This window comes from Chaetura pelagica, unplaced genomic scaffold (genome assembly GCF_000747805.2).
Source record: "Chaetura pelagica isolate M959 unplaced genomic scaffold, ChaPel_1.0 scaffold382, whole genome shotgun sequence".
Taxonomy (NCBI): domain Eukaryota; kingdom Metazoa; phylum Chordata; class Aves; order Apodiformes; family Apodidae; genus Chaetura; species Chaetura pelagica.
The window spans coordinates 1,125,297-1,146,502 of NW_009952478.1; the positions used below are offsets into that span (position 1 = coordinate 1,125,297).

The 21,206-nt window shown below is 37.5% G+C and overlaps 1 protein-coding gene across 1 annotated transcript in view; it reads right to left on the reverse strand.

The window, feature by feature from the left end:
* The window catches only part of PARP8 (poly (ADP-ribose) polymerase family, member 8), a 141,654-nt gene that overhangs the window by 35,558 nt on the left and 84,890 nt on the right, over nt 1–21,206 (reverse strand). Inside the window, exons 7-13 of the mRNA XM_010008622.1 lie at nt 17,326–17,415; nt 15,970–16,040; nt 13,479–13,556; nt 9,280–9,374; nt 5,976–6,036; nt 4,820–4,910; nt 950–1,016 (exon numbers count right to left, since the gene is read on the reverse strand). Of these exons, the coding sequence (XP_010006924.1) occupies nt 950–1,016; nt 4,820–4,910; nt 5,976–6,036; nt 9,280–9,374; nt 13,479–13,556; nt 15,970–16,040; nt 17,326–17,415 (553 nt within the window). The remainder of the gene's footprint in view (nt 1–949; nt 1,017–4,819; nt 4,911–5,975; nt 6,037–9,279; nt 9,375–13,478; nt 13,557–15,969; nt 16,041–17,325; nt 17,416–21,206) is intronic.

Genomic DNA, 21,206 nt, shown 5'->3' on the forward strand with positions numbered 1-21,206 from the left:
GTCTAATCTAGCAGTTGGGGTCTTTGAGTGATGAAGTCAAAGTGGAAATTGGTACAGACTTTATGGAAAATTTAGTGATTCTTCAGAGATTAATATCCTGTTGCCATAACCATGTGGCCATGGGGTTCATGGGTTTTCTACTTAACTTAGATTTATGCAACTATGTCCTTGAACATGTCTTACAGGAACTTTTAGTAATTACCCAGTGCACAAACCAGAGGCAGTGTAAATACTGAAATCTTCTTAGTGTCTGCTCATGTATGAGGAGCTTTTTTTTTTTCTTCCAAGTCATGAACAACAGAGATTTTAGAAACATTGCTTCATTTGTAAGGTTACAAAAATGCCACACTGAGTTTCTTTAAACACCAAACAGCAAATTATTCTTTTTTAATTAAGGGATTCTTAATGTGGTAATGGTCAGATATTAAAGCCTAGACTCTTGTCATTTTATTACACGTACACAAGCATACATGAAAAGATGGCTCAGCAAAACTTCATTAAATTGAATTCTACCACGACCACATGAAACTGGTAATTCTTTCAACTATTCTTCCTTCTTGTCTTCAAAATGCACATGGCCTAATCCTAGAGGCCATCATGAAAGCATAGCCTCCCTAGGCTATGCATGATGCTCAAAAAGACTCCTGCTCCTGAGGCTTCACCATCTAAGCAGAAAAATGAAATTGAACATTCCTAGCTACAGACTTTTGAACTTTTTCAGTTTGCTAACTAAATTGCAGCAAAGTGACAGAAACTGTGGCAGGCAACTATCAAAACTGACCTTAAAAACCCAAATCCTGTTCTTTTTATTTAGAGAAAAATAGGTTCAAAACACTTTGATCCAAACAACCTGACAACCTGTGGATTTTATACTACTTGATATAGTCCAAGAACTAAGAAGAGTGTAACAGTTGCCTAAAAACAGAGGTCTACACTTTTCTAGACTTACTTTTTCAGTTGATGTCCCAGCCCAAATCTTTCTTTAGTAGAGATCTGAAATACATCCACAGTTGGCACTATGGAAAAAGGAAATATTGTTGATATGTGAACTTACAGCAATAATCAAGAACTCATGACCATGTAAGTAAAATTTAAGAACACTGTTCTAGCTGAACTTTTACTATAGACAATGCCACTGAAGCACTGGTGAAATCTATGACTGTTAAGAAATGAATTGTCATTTTTGGAATATCAGACAATCTTACTTGGAATTTTACAATCGAGTATTTTACAAATTTAGTTCCCCCAAAAGCATCTCTTCCCACTAACTTTAATTACAAAAATATGTCTTTGTTTTTTTGTATTCTGCAAGTACTAGAGAGCAGCATCAGATTACATGTATGTGGACTGGTAATTTATCTCATCAAATCTCTTAGACATTTTTTCAAGTAAGTCGTTTTTATACACTACAGTTCCTGTGACTATGCAGAAAGCACAGAGTGGAATAAACTAAATTTATTAGCATCTGGGTTTTCTTTCTGAGGGTGTTTTAATACAAGATCCATTATCCAGCAGGTGGCCAGTCACCAGTGGCATCTCCCATGGTTCAGTTTTGGGTCAGTCCTGTTCAAGACCTTTATTAATTACCTAGATGAGGGGATGGAGTGCTTCCTTGCTTCCTAAGTGAGTTTCCAGATGACATAAAGCTGGGAGGAGGGAAGGAAGGCTCTGCAGAGAGACCTGGACAGACTGGATAGATGGGCCGAGGCCAATTGCATAAGGCTTGCCAAGGTCCAGTTCTAGGTTCTGCACGTTGGACACAACAATCCCATGCAAAGCTACAGGCTTGGGGAGGAAAGCTCCATGGTGGAGAAGGACCTGGGGGTGCTGGCTTACAGCCAACTTAATGTGAGCCAGAAGTGTGCCCAGGTGGCCAAGAAGGCCAATATCATCCTGGCCTGCATCAGGAATGGTGTGGCCAGCAGGAGTAGAGAAGAGATCGTGCCCCTGTACTCAGCACTGGTGAGGCCACACCTTGAGCACTGTGCCCAGTTCTGAGCCCCTCACTACAAGCAGGATGTAGAGTTGCTGGAGCGTGTCCAGAGAAGAGCTACCAAGCTGGTGAAAGGTCTGGAGAATAAGCCCTATGAGGAGAGGCTGAGGGAAGTGAGATTGTTTAGTCTGAAGAAGAGGAGGCTGAGGGGAGATCTCATTGCTCTCTACAACTACCTGAAAGGAGGATGTAGGGAGATGGGAGTTGGCCTCTTCCCCCAAGTGAATAATGACAGGACGAGAGGAAATGGCCTGAAACTGCATCAGGGGAGGCGCAGGCTGGGTATTAGAAAGAATTTCTTTAGCCAAAGCATGGTTGGACAGTGCAACAGGTTGCCCAGGGAAGTGGTGGAGTCACAGTCCCTGAAAGTGTTTAAAATAAATATAGTGCTTAGTAGCATGATTTAAGCACTGAATGGTTAGATTACTTTATGGTTGGTGGATTTAGGTTGTGGTTTGACTTGATGATCTTCGAGGTCCTTTCCAATCAAGATGATTCCATGATTCTGTGACTGATATATTAATTCCAGTGGCCAAGGGTTACCCTGAGTTTTCTGCAAGACCTGAAATAACTGCCAGAAAACTGAACACGTACAGGTTCACAGCTCTCAGTGTTACTGAAATCCTTTAATAACATTTACTAGATAGAACTGGCAGATGGAATCCAGTATTTGTGGAAAGAGCCACAGGTCCTCAGGGAAGGACAACAGCCAACACAAATTACAAGCATGAACAGACTTCATACTTTGTATTACATAAGGTGATAATGACCACAGCAAAATAAAAAAGGAGAAAAAAAGAAAAAAAATGGGGTTGGTTCAAATTTTATTAGGAAAAGTAAATCAGTATTTTAAAATCTGTATTATTCCGATCACTCAGAAAGCCAGATTTTATTCAGAATGTCAAAGTTTATCCTTTTATTTCACTTTAATAAATTAAATTTTTAAATAAAATATATCTAATCTTGCCATCCAATTTTACTAAGTTCAAAGCCCTGTAGATACTCTTTCTCTAACATTATTACTCAAATATAACCTCAACTTTCAAAGACAAAATCATGATTCTTTCAAAAGGCATTACTGATTTGATTAGTGGTAGCAATGTCTTTAGGTTATCAAATTTAGGACATATGGTGTGGGGGAATATTTTCTATGAGAACCATCATACCTAGACCAGCAATCTTAAAATCTGACATCTAGACTAGAGGACATAGTCCGGTACCTCCACAGGCTGACTCATCCTCATCTAAGTCAGGTTTCTAAGGCATATTGGAGAAACTGCCAGCAAGTATAATAATGAGATAAGCTATTAACTAGAAGAACAACTATCTAAAATCAGGATATTACACAGCTACAAGATGGTATATATGTCCCCCACAGAGCTTTGGTGTATACCACATTTCTGTTTCTTTTATCAATCAACAGAAAGTACTACAGGAGAAAAAGATGTAGCATAACGTTATGGCCCAGTAATCTTAAAACAACATTATTTCAGGGGGAAGAGGAATTCACCAAGAACGAGTCTTGTTAACACAAAGGATGGTTGATCTCTTTCTCCTTTTCTGGTAAATAATGAGACATGGCTGCAACAGTAGCTGAAATCAACACAACATCAAAGCACTTGCCTCTGGCCCTGATCTTGCTTTTCTCAGTACTCAGGCACTCCCACAACCAGTCACCTGCTGGACTGGGAACTGAGTATTCCATTTGAATCTTGTCAACAGCGCAGAAGACATCTTCTTGTTACTTTTTATTTCACTAGATAATTTCCTAGTGCATGCTCATTCTCATGCTTCACTTCCTCTTATTTGCTGCACTTTTTAACTTTTAAATTATGTAATTTTCAAAACAAATATTCTGAATACTAACACTGCTACGTGCTAGGGAAATACATATCATAAGATCTGCATATTTACAAAAACACTGAAGCTATAAAACAGAGTATGAAAAACAAAGTCAGGAAAAAAAGTACATAATGAAATGCTTGTTTGAATGAACTGAATATTGCTTTATAGCTTATAGTTAGCAGCAGCAGCCAATATACCCTATAAAAATAGCTCTCTGGGACAGATTTTGCTAAACATATTATGTCTGGAAATATCTATTAAGTTTCCAGAGGCAGAAAATTCTCCTGCAGATACAAGTCTTGAACTGACAGCTTGCTCCAGAAGACTCCAAAGCCAGGCAAGTTATGGTTCAAATTGCAACTTAGTTCTGCCTTTCACTGTAAAAATGTATCTGAAGTTGACTCGTTCATATGAATGGTTCCAATTCTTCAAAATCAGTTGATTCTTCAGAAATTTGACCATTTTTACTTTCATGAGGAAGCTTTACTCACTTAACAACTCATCCAAATCTACAGATTCCAAGAGTTCACAAAGTCTTTTAGAATTCAGAAACTCAAATGATAACTATCATGGCTTGACTCTTCAAAGGTATGTGAAAAAGGACATATTGTGCTGCAGATGTCTGTCTAAGTATACCTTATAATGGATATCTCATTTCCAAAATCAGGAAATGATATTAGAAACTGTAGATCTTTATACTTAACTCTGGTTCCTAGAGAAGCAACTGCATTTCAAAGGGTATCAGGAAAACAAACTCAAAAAATCAACCTATGAAAGTTCCTATTAGATGCCCATGTCATTACTGAGGGCCCAGACAGGCCAGTGTATGTAACCATAATTTCAAACCAGTAGAACTGCTCTCAGCAATAGATCTAAGCATATGCAGGGTTAAAGATTTCGCAGTGAATGAGTATCTGCCACCTAGTACATGGTTCAGACCAAGGCACCATAACAGGCACATGAAGAAAACCCTTGACTTACCTGGGCCATTTAAGTACTGTGTGAGCGAACAGTGCAATCGCACTATTATAGGCTCTGTGCGAACTACATCCCAAGCCACAGCAATCTCTTCCTAGTGAAAGACAAAAGGAAAACAGACAGCATTTGCCATCATGAGGAACTGCTGCATTTTGTCAGTCTTCCTTAGGGTTGTTATAAACACCAACTATTCACCCAGTTGTGGAATATCTACTCCAGCTTTAAACTTGAGACTTAAGATAAACTACTGCCTGCTGATGCCCCTAAGAGCAGTGTTAGAACACTTACAGTTGTTGCGTATGCTCACTTAAACTGAGCGCAGGTTTATACACAACACTACATCTATACATACTACAGGCAGACACATTCCTATTTATTAAAAGATACTACTTCAAAGCTGAGAAGCAAAGGAGCAAACAAAGATAGAAAGGAAATTCATACCATAACACAGGGCAAAGGAAACTTCAGCTCCCTAAGAATGATTAGAACAATTCAAGGTACAATGAGATTTTCTTAAATTTAGAAAAGCCCAGTAAGTACTATCTTACATGCTGTGCTGAACTGAGAATATGACATATCTGTGAACGAGGTGACAATGCCACTAAGAGCACTAATTATTATTCTCTATGTAAAGGACAGGAAGTTACTGCACAGATGAGGTGAGAAAGTGTGGAGTAAATGACAGCATAACTGTTACAGAAGTCATGCTGCCAGTCAACAGCACCACTGTCTTGTGTCTCCTTTGCCACTCAAGCCTCTCCCTAATCAGCTGCAGATGTTGAGGAGCACACAGGAGAGCTCCAGCCAAGATCTTATTCCCTCCATGACTTTAGGAAGTGCTTTCATCTAACTAATGTCTAGAATAGAAAAAGAAGAAATGTATTTAATTTGTATCAGTTAAAACATTTACCATTCAGAAATCTTGTTTGAAAGGAAATACACATGCAGTAAAAAAAGCTTACAAAGCATTTTTAACAATGTGATCATAAAAGGAAAAGGAAACATTCGCACTGAATAGCAATCAATAATGTGACAGTCACTTGTGAAGGTCAAGTCTCCAAAAAAGGAAAGTCTCAGTGGTTGTCCAGAGAGTCTGATGTGTAGCAGAATTAAATGGGTATTAATGTTCATCATATAAGCCTGTGACTAGAATACTTACATCAAGAAAGCTAACATCAATATGCAGATCAATATCTACATCATCAATGGCTCCATATTCCCTGAAAGGAAAGAATTACATTATATTAGAGATCTTTAAGATACTATACTCCTTAGCCCAGGAATACTTATGACAGGGAGGCTTTTATAAAGCATAATCTTGTCCATAAAATCAGAATGGTTATAAAATACACATCTACATAGATTGGAACAATATTCCCGGAGTGTGACTGTCTGCCGCAATGAAACTTTCTTCCATGGGATCTTGTTTAAACAAGTTAAATCATTTTTCCTGCTAAATCCCTCAAATTCTCTATGCTGCTATGTATTTTTGTCTCATATATTACACAAATAAATCAAGAAAACACTAATGGTTACATGCTGCTCCTATTTATGATGAAAGAAAACCAAAGTTAATTTTCAAAAGTGTTTTAGTTTAAAACAGGCAGTAACCTAAGGAGAGAGGCTTGAGATAAATCATTGAAGACAAATACAACATAGCCAAGAGGGTGGCATATTATACCAGTGGGATTGCTTCATGCATTCAAGCATTTGTTTGTCAAAACATAAAGATTGTCCTATAATGTGCTCAAGGCAATAGTTAAATAATTTTATCTGTTATGTGTTGTATTGCCGGAATCCCCAAGGTTCAGCTTTAACTTATGCTCACAGGTGTTCCATTGCCAACTAAAAGCTTACATTTAATGTGTGACTTTTCTGCCACTTATTTTCTGACTCATTCTGATTGCCCTACACCAACCTACTTGAAGACTTCTGAAAAACAGCGCTAGAAAATACTCATTCGTACACCTAAATAAAAAATCACTTTCCTGCTAATTTAACTTACTTAAATGGACAATACTGTAAAAGTACAATCACTCCCCAATTTTTCACAGATTAGCTCCTACAAGTTAGTTATTTTTCTTTACACTGCATTTACATGCTTGTTTTCACAGTAACTGTGACACTCTCCCATTAAACTAGACTAAGTGCACAGCAGCAGTTAAGCATAAATAAGTTGAAAAGGCAATTCTGAAATGCAAAAATATTTTTGTGGCTGTAACTATCTCCTACACAGGTGGCCTCTCAGCTGATGGCAGCACTCAGCTGACACAGGACATGCCCTGACCTCCTGTGAAATTTTTTGGAGGGGAACCCCTTCAACCAAACCTCAGCATTCCAATGCTTCTCTCTGTTAAGGGCAAATCCAAGGTCTCTCTCCAAGTCAGATGCATCACACATGGCACACACAGGACAGGTAAATGGCTGGCCAGGGCTGTGTTACTTGGAGGTCTCCCAGCCACTCTGGCAGCTGGTCACCCAGAGCTACATGTACAGGCTTGACCTCCTACAGCTCACTGAAGTCCTGGCTTTAAAAGAGTGAAATTTTCCACCGAGTAGCTCAGCCACTATCCTACACAAAAGTAGCCTCCCAATTTTTTGTGAATTTTCCAGTAGATCCAATGAACATATTGTTATGAACTCTTAAGTAATGTTTATGAACAGAAGCTGGTGTTGCTCATGTGGCTGAGATTCAAAAGGCTATGAAGAAGCATAATTTCAGAAATTAAACAGAAACATAGCTCAAGTAATAATAGAATTATTAGTGGAAGAAAGGATAAGATAAAAAAAAACAACCAACAAACTAGTGGAATTTCCATACTCACTGAAATCACTCTGCCCCGACTCTAGTACCTTTCTAGAAAAATGGATTTTAGACACATGATGCTGACTCTAGTTTTACTTCCCCAAGCTGAAAGGCAGGATGAAATCATGGTCCGTTCCAGGACCTGCCATTTATGATCTGCTGCCTACAATGGCTCCATGAGCACATCTTGATTTTGAAGTTACCAGACGTCCTCTGTCCTTTAGTAAATAAGCAGTGTAAATACAGTTCTTACAAGGGGCCTTCTCATTACATGGTCAGATTTCAAAGAGCAGTGGTGAAAAGCATGCAGGTACAGGAATTTCACTTTTATATGTACAGCTGACTCTGTGACAGCAAGAGACTACTAAGAGGGTCAACTTGTAGGAAATATGCACCTTAGTGGGTGTCACTGTCAGACAGACTTCTCTCTCCACAGAGAAGTGGAGCAGCAGGAGGGGGATGAAACCGAATGCTTAATGCTGTGTTTGTAATTTCCAAGAATTTATGAGTATTTTTAACTGCAAGAGAGTGGAAGAAGCATTAACATTTTCCACATGCCAAAAGCAGCCACAGACACCAATTTCTACTACAACAAGCTCAACAAGACAACAATGCTTCCAATGAATCAGGTGATTCACTAAATTAGATGCATTAAAGCTTCTGAAAGGTTACATATAATGTTTCAATTTTAGGAAACTGAGGGAGCCTACTATCAAGCTATTCTCAATTTCATAGCAGGTTGGCAACTAAACATTTATCTCATTTGTTTCCTAATCCCAAATACAACTATTCAATTGCAGTTCCTTGGGTCTTCAAAACCCCCAAGCAGATGAAGGACATGGAACTCCTGGAGCAAGTCTAGAGAAGGGTCATTAAGATGATCAGAGGGCTGGAGCACCTCTCCTGTCAAGGCAGGCTGATAGTTGGCTTTGTTCAGCCTGGAGAAGAGAACACATCAGGGAGACTTTATAGTGGCCTCCCAGCACCTGAAGGGCCTACAGTAAAGCTGGGGAGGGACTTTTTACAAGGACATGCAGAGATAGGACAGGGGATAACTTCTTCAAGATGAAAGACCGTAGATTTAAATTAGATATTAAGAATAAATTCTTTATTGCAAGAAACTGTGGGTGCCCCATGCCTGGAAGTGTTTAAGGCTAGGCTAGATGGGGCTTTGAGCAACATGGTCTAGTGGAAGATGCCTCGGCCCATGACAGGTGGATTGGACCTAGATGATATTTAAGGTCCCTCCCAACCCAAACCATTCTGTGACTTTTTGATTCCTCTTGTTCACATCCAGGGCAAAAGAGAGAATATGGCTGACAATTAGTTTAACAAGGGTCTAGAATAATGCCAAGTAGTAATTTTCAACAAAATACAACAGTCTGATCAAATACTGACTGAATTGCAGAAGACAATTACGTTTCAGAACAGGCTTGCAGGGCTTGTTTGCAGCACAGCCATTTCTATCAGCACTGAACCACAAAAAAGGAAAAAACAATGCCAGCATTACTGCTATCCAGCAGTGCTCCTCTCATTGCCACACAATACACAGAGAATACCAGAAGAGATTTGTGCTTTGACAGTGAGGGAAGGTCCACATGGAACTAAGTCTTCAAAATCTTCAAAGTTCCATAATATGGAAAAGTCAGTGACATACCTGAGAGATACTGCATTATGTCCATAGATCTCTCTTACTGCTGTCAAATCAGCCTCCAGCTGTGGGTGTTTGTGAAGTTCTCCATCATAGCTAACCTACCAGGGAAAAAAAAGAAAATCCTATGAGGTCTTATTAGTTTCATTGCTGGCATCTGACCTAGGCTTGCTGAAGTTCCCCTGCAAAATATGCTGCATGAAGACTTCTTAATGCCATGCTCAGAAAGGACACTGTGCTGATAAGCTGAAACACTGAGGTGGGGTAGCTCTGTTAAAAAAAGAGATTTGCAAAGCAGTCACTTCTGTATCAAAACTTACTGAGGGTACCAGTTCTGTTTGTGTGAAGAGAAGATGCAAAGGACTTACCCCTCTCTCTTGTCTTGTCCTGAGGTCAGTTCTGGGGCACTTACACATTTTAAAATTTTGACATAGAAGAAGAACCAGATTTTCCCAATCATATAGTCTCAGTCCAACCACAACAGGACAAAGGTAAGCTCCCTCTCGCTTATTATCATACTCTCATATACATTAGACAGAGAATAGCTTAGGTTCAACAAAAAAAGCAGGAAACTACTTTATATACAAAGCATCTTAGCCTCTAAATTACATTTTTACTCTCCTAATTTGCTATATTCCATTCCCCAGTGCAATGACATCAGATGGAAAAAAACCCACTTTTTCATTTTAAGTATTTTACCAGAGACAGTGTAACAAAACCTTTATTTAGACACTGACACCTTTTTTTTCAAGCTCTACACAAAAATTGGAAACAGTTATGTTAGTGCTTACACTGTAAAGCAAAACTTGTTGAGCTGGTTTGGCTGGACTGCATGAAGTCAAAATAACTAATATCCTCCTGTCTTCTACAAGGACCAAAATACATCTTTAGGCTTGTAGCAATCTATTCACAGTCTGTTACTACCTTCTCCTTACAACATATGCTCCTGGTTGTGTGAACCTAATTCCATCTCTTTACAACAATTAGAATGACAGCAATTCCACAAAAGTTAATGAACTCCCTAGATTTTGACATTCATAAATGAGAGTAGGATTTGGCTTGTACCTTTGACAAATTCAGAGAGTTACATATATGAGAGTGTAATTTATCCCTTTAGACAGCCACACATATATATGTCCTTATACAGGAAGTCCTGCAGAGAATTCCTGCTATTGCAGAACCGTATCTAACTGCAATATTGTTTCTTCCATTTCTATATTCAGATCTGAAAGGGACCAGTTCTGTGATACTTTCAGCCCTGATATCTAGAGATACACTTCTCAATCTAATCAAGTAAATTTAAATAGAACTGAAATAATATCCAGCTAATCACTTTTTACATGTGATTCTTAGCAAAGAATAATTTTATTAGACCTAGAACTCTTGAAATGTAAGGCACAGAACTCAACATAGCACAAGCTTGTGTTCATCAGATATATCAATGATATTCATGACCAGAAGGTACAAGCCAAATATCCCTCCCTTGTTTGGGCAAGCATACAAGAACTATTTTTCAAATAGAAGAGCATGGGAAGAAAACCTTTATTTTATTTTATTTTATTTTATTTTATTTTATTTTATCACTTTAGGTAAAAGAAATCGAATCCTTTTTACATGCTCATTACTCAAAGATGAGTTATTTAAAGGTGTATAAGTAACTGCTGTCCTCCTTCCAGAGAGAGCACAGCAATCTTTTCACAATATCAATATAGTAAGTATTAGGAACAGTAAAATCCAAAAGGAAAACTATGCAGAACACCAAACTGCTGAATATAATGCTTTCTCCAATCTGTTTTCTGATGGTAAGAGGTTTTTAATTCAAAAAGGTAACAAAGCAGTGTTCTGGCAAGTTATAAGACCACAGTATGGTATTTTCCATCCCTGAATTAGTGCCACAAACATGCTGTTGCACACAGAAAAACTGCCAGCCAGTTTAGCATTTGCATGTATGTCCTGAAGCAGAAGAGAGAGAGAGAGAGCGCCAAAGGCAGTATTATTACTGTTTCAATCTCCTCATTTGCAAATGTAAAAGATAGTGATTTAAAGCAAGTATTAACAAAGAGTTTCAGGGAAAGTCAATATAAAACCTAAGATATCTGATAACTTCACTGTGTCTGAAGGGTCTGTGTTTAGAAAGCCTCAGTTTTTAATCTGAGACCTGATTCAGATTATTTTGTCTCACATAATGACAAAAGGTTGCATTTTTAAAGGAGATTAAGTGATTTACAAACTTAAATCCCATTGAAAATCAATAGGGCTTAGGCTATTGAATCACTCAGCTACTTTAAAGTATTTATCCATTAAATCCTTAGGGAGGATTACAAGCAGGTGCCTAGGAAGCAGACAAACATTTAATTTATGACCAAAATGTCGTATCTTGTTTTCACTGCCCACCAAATGACATTTCCCATTGACAATAGACCTTGTTTCATCACCAGCTGCTCTCTTGTCTTTTCCAGCTGTAACTACTTAAAAATGTTAAGAGTTATCCCTGACCTCGACAGTTCCCAACTGTCTTGCACACTGTGAAATATTAAAATAATATTTTTTTTTCTCTTGTTAATTACACTTTCTGTTGTCTTTTTCTCCTTATTTTGCTTTTTTGAATATTCTATACTCAAGGCATTCACAATCATCTGATTATTTTTATAGCTGTTCTAACTGTATTTTTTTCCAAGTGAAATTCCTTCAATTGAAAGTATTACCTGAAAAAAAAGACAACGCAATATAATGTAGCTTCCACTTCAAATACAAGGCAACTAAATTCTAGCTAGTATTGACGATACACAGACCTTTTACACCTTGTAAAATTATGTACTGTTCTCTGTGTTCATATCTCGTAAGCAGTGTGAATACATATTCCTTCATTTGGGCATGGGCAGCATCCTTTACCAAACATTCTAGGGCCATCTGCTACCTTTTCCTTCCCATTGAGGTTACTGCCCTTTCTGCAGAATTGAAAAATGGAGCCAGTACACAGCACTCATCACTACAGGGCAAAATCAGAGCACTTCTTGCTCTCAGACATTGCTCTTTGCATGGCAGTATGTGTACACAGTCCTCTCCAGAGCTCTGTGGGGCTGTAGGAGTTAGGAGCTAAAGGCAATTCCTGTAATCATTTCTAAAGTGAACATGAGCCAATACCCCATGTCAGTTATTTCTGACACCAAAAATACATTCTTTCAGTTCCAGCTTCAGTATAATTTTTAATAGATTTTTTCATAGGTGGGGTTTTTTTGTTTTTTTTTTTTTTGTTGTTGTTTTTTTAAGAGTAAAGCACTTCAATGTGTTTTTTATGTCCAAACCCCATCAGGGTTTTTTGCTCTGCCAGATAAGAGGTGCAGTGATGTCCTGTTCATGAGCAGCACCCCACACCCTCTGCACTGACCCACCCTGCCTACCCAAGGCACAGGTGGCTTCAGTATTAAGGCTGAGGCATTGAGCCATCATAATCCATTGAAATGTTCACCAAAATAAGCAGTTGTAATAATATAAAAAAGAAATCATTTCTATGGGGCAATAGTTAAGACTAAAAAGATATGAAAAATATGAATGAAGAAACTAGCACTGTGATGTGCTTTATTGACATTTGAAAAGGAAAAGAGATTAATAGATTTTTATTTCCCAATATATACACAGAATGTAGTAATAACTAATTCTGCTGAGGGAACAAGAAAGACAGTACATTCATCTAAAAATATGCAGTGTTTCTCAAGGTGAATTTAACTGTAGAGCTCAAAAAAAGAATGGACTATTACCTACACCAAAATTGTTTTGTAATAACCATTTTTACCATTAAATTACAGTGCTTCACAAAATGGCAATCATCCAGAAGGAAACAGATTTGGATCCAGCCTGACTTCCCATTTGTATCAATAAGCTATAAAGGTAGCTATAAAGACAGAGTATCTGTTTCCTGGAAGTAAGCAACTGGCTTCTACTTTCAAATGTTTTGAAGCATACTTGTTTCTTCTATTCTTACAGCTTTGGAAATGTCAACAAACTAATATTATTTTAAATTTAATATAATCATAGAGTTTAACAATTATCTTTGCTATAAAATACCACATCTATACACATGGCATTCTATCAGATGTTGAACGAACATAAGAAATTAATTATTATCATACTTTAATACTGGAATGAAGTACCACAGCTTTCATAGATTAATTTATTGAAACTTGTCCAAAAATCTCCCCCATTACCTGTCCTCCATAATAAAATTCTTCTGAATCATTATCCCCTTCAGAGTCTTCTTCAAATGTGCTGTTGTGCCGAGACTCCTTAATGGAAAAGGAAAGTTAACAATGCCATAGGCAATATGCTTATCTTGCATTCATAGTTCTGATTGTAACTACAGGAATTATGCTTTTATAAATAAGCTCATAGCACCCTTTACTAAAAGATCTTTTAATATCACTTCTCCAGAAGAGGAGGCCTAGGGGCCTTTTTTAAGAATAGTGAAATATCAGACAAAACAAGCACTTACTAACTGGGTATATAAAAACACCCTGAATATATTCTGAAGAAATAATACTTTGGCTACAGATACAGTGTGGCACTTTAAGGAACTGGGGTATTCAGTAGACCATGTGGGGATACTTCATCTTGTGCTTTTGCTAAACAGAGAATAATTTACTCAGCAAGAGAGGTTCTGGAGTTAATTAGTTTGGTATTTCAGTGACCTAATACCATTTTAATTTACATTTCTGGTAAATCTATTCTAATAGTTTAAGGAAATAATTCAAGTCTAAGCCTAGCATCTCTGAAGCTCTTTTCTGTGAAAAACTAACATGTTGTTGTTTAACTACAATTTTTAATAGAAGTACAAGCCTGTTGCCAGAAAAGTTCAAACTTAGTTTTCTGACCAGCTCTGTTTTGAGGCTTTGAAAATTAAGGATTAGAAAGTAATATGATTACTTTTCAGTAAAACTTAGTCTAAATAGTCTGCTCTGTGAATAATTGCACTCAAGTAAATAGAACTCATCCTGGTACAGAATGCAGCTCAGCATGCGCCGGAGTGCTATATTCTGCTTCCCACCAATGGAACCTCTTTACTTATAACTATGTAATTGCTTGAAGATATTGATTTTTTATTCCAACAATGTGTGTATTATTTCTAGGCCCTATGCTGACCATGATTCCCTAAAAAACAGCTGTTAAAATTGTAATTCTTCACTTCAATCTTAACATGATGTAATTACTGCTTATTCTGAATATCTTCGCCGCATGGAACTGCCATAATGGAATAGAAATCACATGCATGAAATAAGGAATACAAGTTACCCCTAAATCCCATATATTCATGTCAGATATACCCTTTATCACCAGTTTCTATGGTCAGACGTTATAATCCTATTTCCCTACCTACACCTCTAGATTCCTGCTCTATTCAGTCTATGCATACATAAAACAAAAATTGTATTTCAGCCAATTTCACAGCATTTTCTATGACTAGGCATAAAACCAATTTCTGCTTCTACTTCACTGTCAAGAAACAAAGTGACTCTAGTCTTTGTTTTATAATAACCTTTGCCCAAGGGGAAGTCTGTGTTAAAATAGATCACAACTGAACAAAAAATTCATCACAAAGAGAAACTAAAATCTCAAATAGTGACAGACCCACCCTATGCTAATCAAACCTCTGTCTAGCCAATAGAAATAGTTAGTGTTAGAGAATTTTTGTTTAAAGTTTGGGCTTGGGTTTGTGTTTTTTCTGATACTTTAATATTTAAGTAGTTCATTCAAAAATTAAAAACAAATTAAAAACAAAAAAACAAAACAACAAAAACAAAAAAAAACCGCAAAAAAACCCACAAACAAACAAAACGATACAAAGTAAAAGCTGAAACTCTGTACCAGAGGAACTATCTCCGGCTTTTGATCAAATGGGTAAATTCTTCCTGCACTTCAAATCTAGTGTTTACCAAACACTGAATACAATGAAAAGGCAGTAGAAAAAAAGTATTTACAGTGCAGCTTTTACATCATTAGTTTCATCTACTAAAAAACTAACCATACACACTAGTGTATCTGGGCATGCTCACCTCCCCTATCTAGGATCAAATAGAGATCAGAGCCTAAAAACCAGCAGAAAAGAAACAGCAACCTCCTTTGATCCCATTGATACAATGTTCGATTATTTTGCTTGGGGCAACAGCCCATGTGGTACTTTATTTGAGCCCACAACACTGTAAAGCCATGTATACTTCATGTTAGTGCCACTTCTTTGTTGAATTAAAGTCTCACTGAGACTTGTAGGCACCTCTGCCAGAGGGACAGCACAAACGCAAATATGACTGGAAGGCCTCAGTACTCCAGAAACTACTTATGGTGCACAGAGTCATGCAGAGGGATGTGGTTCTATGTGCAAGACTATGCTAAAAGGCAATAGCATCATGACCTACTCCTCCAGGGAATCTGTATTTTTAGGGCAGACAGAATCTATACCACTGTTGAACAAAAATTGCAACAAATGTCAGAAACATATTTCTAAGATGGGAGCATCCCTATCTCATTTAAGTGATCCACATATGAACTCCAGAGGACTGTGTTAATCTTCTAAAATATGTAAACCTGTACAGCTTGTGTAAGCACACATTTGATAGGAAATCTACTGTAAACATTCATATTTTATTATTTCCTGTTGTTTCTCAAAATAACTCCTGTTAAAATACGCATGCAAGAAATACATACCTCTCCATTCTCTCTCTGTAATTTTGATTTTATGGATAAGCAATAGTTGACATCACTGGTTTTTCTTAATTCTTAAAAGAAAAGGCAAAATAAGGAACATCTGTGAAAAATGACATAATTGCATACGCAGATTTGAAATACTTAAGTTGCAGTAGCAGAGCAAGTAAGCAATGAAAAGTTACAGATATGAAAAGCATCAAGGAGTTTGCAATACAACTGTCTAAAATTAAGAACCTCTACATCTCAGGACACCCCGCTGATCCATATGAGAAACTGTTTCTCCCAACTTGTGATGTAGAGTTTAGTGTCTTTCATTAATTTTGTGCACTTTAAAAGGGAATGAAAACCCAAAACCCGTTAGCAAAACTAAATCGGATCATCTTCTAAACAAAACATAGCTTATTATTAAATTTTAAATGACAAGCTTTTTTGTCTTTTTAGGTTACAGAAATATTTGCAATTAAAATTTATCTTGAACTTCTGAATATAATGGTGAGGGGTTTTTTTGGATGCCACTGCACTGATTTCAGTAAAATGTTATTAATTTACATCAGTATAAACAAGATCACAGACTGAAGATCACACTGGTTTTCCACTGGATTTCAAAGTAATTCTATGTTATGCAAAAAAGCCCTAAAGCATTGTAATAATAAAAAGACTGCAAAGTCAAGTGTTCTTATCTGAAGAACTGCCAGAAATAAGACTGCTTTATGCAATTTCTCCTGCAGCCTAAAATCATCCGAGAATTTAGCTGATAAAAATCTGTAAGTCACTACAGTGTATGCACAAATCTTGACTATATATTGTATAAATGTACCTATATATCCAAAAAGCATACCCTTTCATATATCAGATGTTTTTTGAAAGTCCAGAAATACTTTCAAATGAGAGGTTCCCAAAACCATTGGGAATTTTTTTTTTTCCATTGTCTAATTTAGTGAAACAGCTGAACCATTTTGTTTGAAATTTCCTGAAATAATTCACTGGAGACAATGGTAGTTACAGATTGTTTCATCCCCAATAGTGAAGATTTAGTGAAGTTTTAAGCAACTGAGCATGAAAACTTTTAATTGAGAGGAATTAAGCACTTCTAACAATATTCAAGGAGAATTCCTTTATCATGGACTGCAATACATTGAAAAAGTAAAATATATTCTGCCTAAGCAATCATGGTGGTCCCCAAAATAAATATTTGAATTAACTTTTGTTCTGAAATGTAGGACAATTTGCTATATCAAGTCTGTGAGAAGATAGTAAACTGTATAGCTGCACACATGAACATATCTCCCTTAAAGTGTAGGCAATGTCCTTCTCAGAAAATATGAACTTGATAAAACACCACGGACATAAAATTACCTGTAGCAATTTGGTGGAAAATTACTGGAATTGGCTCTGTTGTAACTAACACATCTTCATCATTATCAGAACTGGAAACATATGTGTTATCTACAAAAGAAAAACATTTTGCATGGTGAATTCCAGCTGTGCTCTGTCCCACATTGTCCATCCCACCCTTGTACCATAAAGAACCACTCCCAAGATGGTTAGGGAAGTCCTGCACCAGCATCTTCCCAATGTGTATGTTTATTTTCTCTTGGCTGCCAATGAAAAGAAGAATATTAAAAGGATGGAAGCCTTGGACCCAAATTTTATACAAGCAATCCCCTAGAGTCTTGATGTCATGGCTTTCATGAATCACAGCAAACACTGAATCTCCCACAAGGTTTATGGGGGGTTGAGCTAACTTTATCTACAATGAATACTTGTTCTACACTTTTCGCCATGCCTGACACTAAAACTCAAGTTAGATCTGCTGTGCAGAATGAAGGCTGCATTCAGAGCTGGGTGTTAAAGAGCCCATTACGCAAAACTTGTGTGCTTCATTTTGCCTAGTCAAATAAAGGTTCTTTGAAGTATCTTCTAATCAGTGAATAACCTTTCTTGTTCCTGACTCAGGAAAAAGAAAAAAAAGTAAAATTCCTCCCACTTAACAAAACTCCTAGGTATGGATATGAATATGGAAAATCTAACCCAAATTTCAAATGTAGGCATTAGGCCGAGGGACCTGTGTGTTGGTTTCTTTTTTTTGGCTGTTTTTTTTTTTTTTTTTTCCAACCAAATGGTTGAGCAACAATAAACAAGGAGCACCAATTTTTATGTATTATCTGCAAAAGCTAATTTTGCCTGAATTGATAAACTGCCTAGGAAAGCAATAATACTTGTTTTCTACTGATCCGGACTGAATTGAAACTTATGCTCTAGAGCAGAAAGGCTGACAATTAAGACAATCACAGATAAAGAGACAAACTGAAACAAGGACTTCATCCTTCATAATTTCCAACACTCTGGTCCCACATCAGCAAAGCACAAGAACTTGCAGGTAATTTTAAGTAACTTGCTGCAATCTGAGACCCTTTGATCACACTGCTTCCAGTGAAATATTAGAATCATAGGATCATAGAACAACTAGGGTTGGAAGGGACCTTAAAGATCATCTAGCTCCAAGCCCCCCTCCATGGGCAGGGGCACCTCCTGCTAGATCAGGCTGCTCAAGGCCCCATCCAACCTGGCCTTGAACACTTCCAGGAAGGGGGCAACTATAGCCTTCCTGGGCAACCTGTTCCAGAGTCACACCACCCTCACCCTTACAGGAAAGAACAGTTAAGGGTGATAACACGAATGGAGCAGTAAACTCACCAATATTATTCTTTGTATTGCAGAGGTTCTCAGCAGCCTGAGGATGAAGCCCTGGCTTGCCACGATGCCTTTGCAGGCCCACAGCCACACACAGGTGGGTGCACGGGGCTCTGCCAGCCCTGCATCCTGGGAAGCAGCCTTCCTTTCATGCTCACACACATCTGCCACTATCTCACACCTTTGCCTGCTTCCACTCCTCCACTGTCCCACGAGGAATTCTAAGTGCTCTGAGGCTGACACTGCCCTTCCCTTGAGCTTGGCACTCCAGCAGACATAGCAACCTGCTCCATCAGCTCAGTCTGTGTCTACCTGGCATAGTTATGTGTTTTAGAGACACAATATTGTTCAAATAAAATGGGGCTCCTCCAGCATCTGACAGCACTTACTCCTTCTCCTGCTTTGCCTCTCAACAGGACAGGCTGTGAACTGTGCCTCCAGGACAGCTTCATCTCTCCCTCTCCACAAAACCTTGCCTTGCCTCTATTTGCATGCTACAGCTTGCTGTCGTCTTTTCAGTGTCAGCCTCACCATGCTGGGTGGTTGTGGGCATATAACACACAGGCCCATTTCTTTCCCAGGTTTGGGACTGTAACTTGTGACTATAGATTCTAATAAGCTGGATAAGGGAAGCCACCGTTTGGCTCTAAATACACCTAACACCATATATATGGATGGGAGAAAGGAAATCTGTGTTCTAGAATTTATTCTCTCTGAAGAACTAGGAAAAAAACAGAATATGTTGTACAGAATAGACAATTACCAAGATACAGATATAGATACAGATAGATAGATGATAGATCGATCTGAAAAAGGACTGCAAAATTACAGTCTGAACATATATTCATTAGCAAAATTATTGCTGCTTTAATGGTTCTCACAGGAGTCATGATCCATACATATTAATGGCACTTAAATCTACTCATTAATGTTATCTTCTATAACTACTCCTTAGGAGCACTGTTCTTCCCTAGTTGTGTCAATTTTACAAGAAAATAGTACCTGCACCTAAAAATTTCAGTGATACTTCAATGATTTCTCAATGATTTCATGACGTATATAGAACTTTGAGACAGTACTGTCTCAACACTATTCCTATTAAGTTCTTCAGTGTGCCTTTGTGAGCATATTTTCAGCTTTCACTCATAATTATGAAACTTTCAAACACCTTCCATTACTGAAAGTTGTCATGTCATATTATGGTTCCCATAAGTATGACTTAATGATCAACTGTTTGTAATCTTCTGATGCCTTATGAAGCCATTCAGTAATAGCTACACACTGTCATCAGTGCCAAAGCCATGATGCTCCACACATAGCAGAAACACAGGGAGCTAGAGTATATATTTTGTACCCAAAGCTCTTCTTGTAGTATCCAAAATTTATGTGTGGTGGTACAACTTGCAGGTGGATTAACATTATTCATATAGTAACTTAATCTCTTCTAGTTTCATGTATTAATTGCATGCATCAGCAGTTTTATCTGATTATCAACTCTGACAGCCTTCTCTCAGTTTTCAAATCTTGATACATTGTGTATTACCCACTCTTAATCTCTAGAAGACACAACTTTGATATGTCTACACACTAATGGGTTTAAACCTTGATGTGTAAAGATTTATCCTGTGAAAAATCTAATTTTGTGAGCATGTGTTGCTCTGAACTCTGTCAACTTGCAGCAATACTTGAGGATCACCTTCCAGTTAAGAAGGACACCAGGACAGAGCTTCCCAAACTTTACATCATCGCACCCTGACATGATACTGAAACATCACTTAAAAGACATGTCAGAGAAGAGACAGCCACAGCCAGCAATAATGCTAAATTTGAGATCTAGGACAAAGACAGGAGACAAAGAATAGGACTCACCAAGTCAAAATGAGTATTTTTAGGAAAAAAAAAATAAAAAATGGAGAGGAGTCATTATCATTCCTAACACATTAAACACTTCATCACAAAGCAAAAAAAAAGCTTAAGATGTGAATGAAATCAGCTCTTCCAAAGCCTTAATCAGTAAACAGCTGATGCAGCTGGTTTATGCCTCCCACACCAAGCAACAGAGTAAAATGTTCAAATTCCTTCTGGCTTTAACATACAAAGGGTAATGTCAGAGAAGATCCATTAGATTTTTCAGCTACCGAGGTCAGCCAGGCTTATAGGCCATCAGGGAATGCCACAAATAGCATCTGCACAGGAAGTTTGAGGTTTATCAAACCAGGAGATGAGATTTTCCGTGCTGTGGGAGTAACTGCTGATTCAGTGCTCCAGCTTGCCATTTAGTTAGAAAGTTCCCAGAGATTAAGTTCTGTGCTTTTGTAATATCTTAAACGTGAAATTAATAAATCCATTAATAATATTAAAGAAAATAAAACATTAATAACATAGGATGCAGATTTTTTCCAACTGTTTGTCCCTTCATTTTATGTCAGGTCCATGTTCTAATCAATAAACTAATTTATCACTGGTATGAGTGTGTATTTTACAAATCTCATTTTCTCTTTTTACTACATGTTGAATAGATTATTGTTAGTAGTTTTCCCTAC